We start from the raw sequence: 8,267 nt of genomic DNA on the forward strand, positions 1-8,267 counted from the left end.
AAAAGGAAATAATGTATCTAAAACAGAGAGACCTAAAATTGTTGTCATTGTTAGAAATGATAAAAGGAAATAATGTGTCTAAAACAGACAGACCTAAAATAATTGTCATTGTTAGAAATGATAAAAGGAAATAATGTATCTAAAACAGAGAGACCTAAAATTGTTGTCATTGTTAGAAATGATAAAAGGAAATAATGTATCTAAAACAGAGACAGACCTAAAATTGTTGTCATTGTTAGACATGATAAAAGGAAATAATGTAACTAAAACAGAGAGACCTAAAATTGTTGTCATTGTTAGAAATGATAAAAGGAAATAATGTATCTAAAACAGAGACAGACCTAAAATTGTTGTCATTGTTAGAAATGATAAAGGAAATAATGTATCTAAACAGACAGACCTAAATAATTGTCATTGTTAGACATGATAAAAGGAAATAATGTATCTAAAACAGAGAGACTGACCTAAAATTGTTGAGATACATTATTTCCTTTTATCATGTCTAACAATGATGTCTCTGTTTTGACCTAAAATGTGACTCGCTGACGCAACAGCATAATTTTCACAATTACAATCATTAAAAAGCAGTTCAAATTGTTAAAATATTACATATTTCATTTTAAACCCATTTTTTAAATAGGTACATTAAATGATATTATGAAACCGAATCCGTATTCTTTTGTTTCATTCTTCAAACATTTTTTGTTTGTTTGTAAAATTTAGTGCAAGTTACTCGAGGGCTATCTGCGCTTGCCGTCCCCAATTTAGAAGTGATAGACATAGGGAATGCAATTAGTCCACACCACCCATCGCTAACTCTTTACCAACGAAAAGTAGGATTGATTGTCTGTTTTAACAACCTCGCGACTAAAATGGCGAGTATGTTCGATGTTAGGATTTGTACCCAGCAGATTGGGAGTTGAGTGCCTTAATCACCAGAACATGAAAACAAACAAAAAAGAACGAAGCATTGTATGTCATTGTTGGTAGCACTAAATTTGTTTCTTTGTTATACGCAAAGTTACACAATCGAAACCCAATTTTTAGCGTTACAACCCTCAGACTTACTGCTGAACCACCAGGTGGCGACACTAAAGTTTACAACTGATGTTGAAGTTAACGTCCTTTGAAAATCATTTATTAAAAATATTTTATTCGCATCACCTCCCCTTAAATGGATTTATATTTATACTTCCTACATGCACTAATAAATACATTAGATTTTAAACGACTTAACGTACGTCTGCTTTTGTATTTATAGCAAAGCTATTAAGGCTATCTGTAACAGTGCTTAATTTTGAACTACTGACCAAAGGGACGGCAGCTGTGCCATTTGGCTTGTTAAGCTAAAGTGAATACATTTAAAAAGATATGCCACTGAAAATACAACAACTTCTTTTAACTACAGGATAAGCTATCACCTGTAAATCGATATGAGGAGAAACATCATTTTACTTCTGTAACCATGCTTTAAATCTTTAACATTTTCCTTCAGAGTTAACGATATACACCACTAGATGGCAGGAATGCATGAACATGTGCTGTTTGAGACCTTGTTTTTTTCCTGTTCGACTCTTGTCACGATATTACTTAATGTGTTAAACTATTTCAATTAACAAACTTTGAGTGTAAAATATAGTGTTCAGCCTAAAAAAATAAAAAGAACTTTAGGACAAAATTCTTTAATTAGCTGCAAGCTTAAAATTTTCAGTTGAAGTGCTGCCATCTATTAACTATTGAAAATCATCCATTTAAAGAAATATATATTTATTTTGTCTATGCTATAGCAAGTTTCATTTGATGGTTTTAAATATATGTTTCTTATAAACAACTTCTGGAACATTATTCAAACACTTACTTTGATATGTAATGACATAAGAATGATAACCGGAAACAAAGTTACACTTTCAAAAATATATTTACTTCAGTGGTTCAAACAACATTGACGAAAAAATCACAATCTCTTATTCTCATATGATGTGAAAGAAATAATAAAAACGGATAACAGAAATAAATTACTTTTTTTATCGATGAAATCAACCTAAACCTATTTCTGAGTTAAGTTTCCAGTGTTAACACACAAAGACAGGTAAGAGTATGATAAACGAGTTAATTCTATTATTAAATATCACATGAAGAATACATTTTTAAAAATTCGGTTTGAGAAACTTGTTCGTAATAAAACTTCAAACAAGTTGATTTTAACTGTCTACGCTTATGATACCCAATCATTGATAACAACAGTATACTAAGTGATAATATCGTATAATATTGTATTATCATTCTTTTACTATTAGTCTAAAAAGTTTCCCTAAAAAAGATGTAACATGCAAAATCATTGGTTTCATTATTTAGTATTTACCAATATCTGACTGCTTTAAAAACGTCTAAACCTCTTTATTCCTAAACCTAACAATTTATACTTTCTGAATGTTTTAAAAGACATTTCTTCAGTCCATGTTATCATGAATTGCACAAGTTGTCTAAAGATGCATATCGTCTCTATGAGTACTGGACAAATAACTATGACAACAAATGACTAGTGTGACGCCACGTTTCTAGAACTATCCCGTACCTTGGCGCTTCATACTGTTTTGTATCTACTACTGGAAAGGGTACAATTATTCTTCATACTGTTTTGTATCTACTACTGGAAAGGGCACAATTATTCTTCAGACTGTTTTGTATCTACTACTGGAAAGGGTACAATTATTCTTCATACTGTTTTGTATCTACTACTGGAAAGGGTACAATTATTCTTCATACTGTTTTGTACCTACTACAAACATGAACGTAACCATAATTATTGACATCTACTTTAACGATTCAGTCTTCAATACTGTTCCTGACCATCGTTTTTACTTTGTGTTTGTTTCAGCTATAATTTTCTATTTATGTTTAATGTTGGTTTCTTCACACATGTAGGTAGTCTGTCCATTTTAGGAGTGATAATTGTATTAAAGAAAGGATATTGAACATCTAACATGTCTCACTTTTGTTTTCAATCATGCAGACTGAACCCTTGAAACTCTGTCATATGATACTAATATTCTAGTTAATTAGTTTTTATTTTCCCTTTTTTTACAGGCAAGTCCCAAGACATGAAAATCGTTGGTTGTAACATCACAGGAAACAACGGCAGGGGCGTAGCTGTGGAGAACATTAGAAGTGGGATTTCTCTTAAAGATACTCACATTTCTTACAATTCCTATGTGGCAGGCTTGCACGTGCTTTATGGTGCAGGAGATGTTGTCATAAACAACAGTGTGATCAGTCACAATTCCAGAGATGGAGTCAATGTGTCTTACTCCGGAGGATTCCGTCATTTTAACCAATCAATCATCCAGAGTAATGAAGGTAGTGCAGTTGTAGTATGGATCAATGAGACATCCAATAGGCTTGCGTTTAACTTTACTTCTCATTTTACGTTTCTTCACGTACTTCAAAATGGAGAATTTGGTTTATTGTTAGGGAACGTGTGTCGCGCTGACTCGTTTGTTAACATCAGCACTAACTCCTTCCAAGGAAATAAGGAAGCTGCTGTAAAATTTCTCTCGTGCTGGGATCTCCAGAATACTCACAAAGCTACACTCCTTGTAAACCACAATAACTTCGGTAGTAGCTCCAGACTAGCTCTCCACCTAGCTCCCGCCTTCCACGTGGAAGCTGTTGTATCTTATAACCTGTTCACAGAACACGAAACCGGGACCATCCTGGTTTCTAACAGACATTTGGAAGGATACGAAACCGTTGAGACAAAAGTAGAGATCGTGTACAATACTTTTGAGAAGAACAAGGGCTGCTATGTTGCGAACATAGGACTGTTAGATGGAGCTTCTTTGCAAGAATTAATTTTTTCTAAAAACATTCTCAAAGATAATCACATAATTGAACTCTTTCCAGCTTTGAAACCTCGTTCCCGAGTAGCAGCTGTTGTTGCAGTGTCCTCTAGTAATACCAAGGTGGTGAGGAACCATCTGGAAAACCCATTATCAACATATGAAATGGGTTCACATCTAGAATCGAACAGAAATGCTATAAATGCATCATTAAACTATTGGGGAAGTTATACAAAAAACCAAGTACGTGAGCTTTATGATCGCATATTTGATCGCAAAAATCGTTACAACATTGCACCAATAGAATTTCTGCAGTTTCTCCTTTACCCCAATCTAGAAGGAGATGAAATCATTTCCAATGTGGATGAAGTGGATAAGATTACATGGTATAAGGATGATAATAATATTGGGGGTGAAGTAAGGGGTCATGAACGGTTATCTCCAGGAACATACCAAGTGCACAAAGACATTTTTGTTAAGCGTGACAGCAGCCTAAAAATAGAACCAGGTGTGGTACTAAACTTCCAACAATCCATTGGAATGATGGTTCAAGGTAAACTAGAATGCATTGGTAGTAATACACAAAAAATTAATTTCAAACTTTCTGAAACCAATCAATTTAGCCCCTACATTAGATTTTCAAATAAAACAGAATTCACGAAAAACACCAAAAGCTCCAAAATCCAATCTAGCAGAGTAAAAGAGAGAACAAGTACCAAAAACACCAAAGCCGAAACGTACAATGGATTGAACAGCACAGTTAATGCCAAAAATTCCAAAGTTCAGTTCTCTGTTGAGGCAAAAGGCAAAAGAAACAGTAGAAATGATAAAGTAAGACTGTCCAACGGGATGGAAGGAAGACTGGAAGTACAAATAAATAAACAATGGGGAAGTGTTTGTCTATATGGTTGGGACATGGAGGATGCTGCTGTTGCTTGTCATCAGATGGGTCTTGTACTTCATCCTCAGGATTGGTTACTTGAAAAGTCTCTATTTGTAGATCCCTATGATCAGATGAAGGTTCTCTTAAGCAATGTCCAGTGTACTGAATTAGACACTGACGTGACAACCTGCAAAGCAGAAGGACCAGAAGACATGGAAAATTCCTGCACGTTAGCTGTAGGGATGAAATGTTACCAGGCAACTTGGTCTGGAATTCGTATAGGTATGGCAGCAATGGAGAGTTACCTGGAACACGTGGTGGTAGAAGGAGCAGGTTTGTTGGATTACACCACTCATGCATTCAGGCCAGCTGTGCAGGCTGACCTTTATCACCATAGTTTTAAGTACATGAGTATACATAGTAATACAGATTCAGGACTTGGATTGATGTGGAATGATATATTCCATTCTAAAAGCAACCAGAAAATTAGTGATTCTGAATTCCGTAACAACGGACTTCATGGAATTATTACACGTTCTCAAGGAATAGATATTAAAAATAACATATTTGCATATAACCAGGAGAGTGGAATTCATTATGATCCAGTTTTTGAAAAACTGCAACACAGAGACCTCCTGAGTTGGATTGACCCTCCTAAGGATCAACGTGTTACAAGTATTGAACGTGGTAAAGACATAGAAATAACAGGAGCAGAAAAAAAGTATATGTTTATAGATCCTTTGTTATTTCCAGATGATATTACTTTCCAGTTAAGAACGGACAGTGGAAGAAGAATAGGAATATTGGTGCTCAATCCAATTAGTACAGAGTCCTCAGAAGAAGTGATGATTTATGGTGCTTCTGAACCAAGAGATGATGTTCCCTACTGGGATCTAAAGAAAAACTTAACTTCCTTTCCTTTACGAAGCCCTGGCTCCATCCTCACTGTCAGATACAAGAAAAACAATACCCCTGTTGGAACTGCTATCTTACTCCTCTCCTCAGTAGAAGGTAAGTAATATATCATAATGTGTACTCTGCTCTTAACTCTTCAAAATTTTACAGAGAAGTACTATATTTTGTTATATTGTTGGGCAGGTTTTTTTGGACAATTTGGTAGAAAGAAAAATGCACAACCCACCCCACTCCACTTGATAATAATGAAAGCAATTTATTTCTCCGCTTATAAATTCTACAAGTTAGCTTAACTAATGTTGAAAACACTTGTACAGCAATTTCATTTAGTTGCTTGTTTCTCGCCCTCCACCTAACATATGGCATATCTCTTAATATTCCAAAACTGAATTAACTAACTAGCAAACATCATCATGCTCACTACTTTAGGCTCAATCTCATTTACTAACATACTTAGAAATCAATATCTATTCGAGATCAACTCGTGTGTTTTATTTTGAAACTCTTCTATAAAGTTTGGAGAAACTTTCTGGCGTTAAGCCATGTGCTCATCATGTTATTTTAAACTTTCCTTTGGTTAATTAACAGTACAAGCATCTAAATTAAACACATACCCTACAATACTGCCCTTTTTTGGGTTATGAATTTCCTTGAAAAATCCTATTACACAAATCAAACAATAATAAATTAAACTCAAATTTCCATATCTAGCAATAAAGTAACTCTTGATAATTAGCACAATTAATATTCATAAATGTGAACATTACAATAAGAAAATAACTTTTCAAATATATAAAACTTAAAGTTCAATAACAATTTGGTTAACAAACGAAATTATTAAATGTTTACTTATTTGTTGCCTCTAAAGCGATGGTTTTCTTTCCGTGGTTTATAGTATGAAGATGGGATGACCTTTTATCTTTTATCATAACTGGACATCTTGTCATTCAGAGAGTTCTCTTCAGGTAAATGGTCAAGTAAGTTCACTGGTGCTTCATCCCTGTTGATACATTGAAAATAACCTCGACAGGCACCCCAGACTTTTCAGCAGGTTGATTTACTTCAGGCAACGTCTTCCCTGAAGCTAACCAGTGAGCTTTTTACTCGCCAATATACTTCCAAAGATTACATTGCGGATGACATTTGGTTTGGCCTTTCTAGGTTCTGTTCTGTTGCACTTTTGATTGTTTGTTTTCATTATCTTCTGCATCTGTCACTGAAGTTCAACCTCTGGTGCTGTAAGTGTTGTGTGGTGCATATGTATTTCCTGGTTATAAACTGTTTAAAACAAGTCTTAACTCATATCTATTTTTATACATGAATTATATTCCCAACCTGCAACCCACCTTTCGCATATTTGAAAGCACTTTCAACTTAATGTTTACTGTAACTTTATGTCCACCTGCTGTTTGCATCAATCCATCTTCTTTCTTCATCACTGGAGGTAGTCTTCGTTATCTGACCAAGTTGAACAATGGTAGCTGTAGAACTATTGTTTATAAAGATTTTGCAAACTTTCCCATCAATGAACCTGTTGATTCAAGGACTAATTTCTTGACATAATGCATTCCTTATCTTGGTTGGGGTGGCTACAGTGTTTTCACCTTTACAATATTGTCTGCTTAGTTTATTATTAATGATTACAGTGTTAGATGTAATGTCCATGCTTTCCACACTTAATAACAGTTCTATTTTTACTGGTAAACTATGTGAGTAGTTTTTATTTCTTAAGAACTTTTCTGTAGTTCCTGGAAATATGCCATTTTAAATTACAATAAAAAAACACCTTCAGTTCTGTGGTGTAATTCGTTCACTCTGAGTAAATAATTAATATTTTGACTTTATTTTCTGACAATATGCCCTTCTTAATGCCGTTTTAAAAAGAATTGAAACACACTATATCTTGTGATTTACTTCTCCTGGTCTGAGTAAATAGTTGTTTGATAACTCATTTGAGTTATTCTACACCTCCATCAAAGTGAATTGATATTTTTCAACTTCATTCTGTACATTTTCTATGACTTCTTCAGTGTTGTCTTTGATCGCGTTTGTTTGTGTTCATAATTCTTTTGTAAATCTTATGTCTGGTTCTTTTGATCTCTCTCTTGACTCCCGTCCTGTTCTTCTCAATTTTCTGTTCTATATTCTTGATGTTATTTAAATTTTCTGTATCTTTCTTCTTGATCCTGATGAATTGTTTCACATTTTTATTAAATTTTCAATGTGGTTTCTAGAACGGCTCGTGACCTTAAAGCTCAGTCTTGATTCTGATGTATTTTACCAACATACTGTTACGTCTCCGTTTGTTAATTAACTTCCCATAACTTCGTTCCGACGAAACTTTAGCGACACAAGTCCTTACTTAATAAAACTGGTTTATTCTTTCCGAATATAACTTTACGATACACTTGTTTTCAACAATCGCGCTAAAACATACGCTATATCAACGAACGTTAACTTCAACAATAAGTCTCTCTCTGACTGCAGTTCAATTACTCATTACCTACACACACATTACATTATTCTCTCATCACGTTGTCACCCTCTTTTATATACCAGGCTACCCTATATCTAGTAAATACTAGAGCATTAATAATTGTGCCCTTTCCAGTAGTAGATACAAAACAGTC

At 34.2% G+C, this 8,267-nt stretch overlaps 1 protein-coding gene across 1 annotated transcript in view; it reads left to right on the forward strand.

The window, feature by feature from the left end:
- LOC106465676 (protein bark beetle-like) overlaps positions 1–8,267 on the forward strand; it is a 43,712-nt gene that overhangs the window by 19,257 nt on the left and 16,188 nt on the right. The window contains exon 7 of the mRNA XM_013925913.2: positions 3,088–5,733. Coding sequence (XP_013781367.1) covers positions 3,088–5,733 — 2,646 coding nt within the window. The remainder of the gene's footprint in view (positions 1–3,087; positions 5,734–8,267) is intronic.

Source organism: Limulus polyphemus, unplaced genomic scaffold, assembly GCF_000517525.1.
Source record: "Limulus polyphemus unplaced genomic scaffold, Limulus_polyphemus-2.1.2 Scaffold2018, whole genome shotgun sequence".
Taxonomy (NCBI): Eukaryota; Metazoa; Arthropoda; class Merostomata; order Xiphosura; family Limulidae; genus Limulus; species Limulus polyphemus.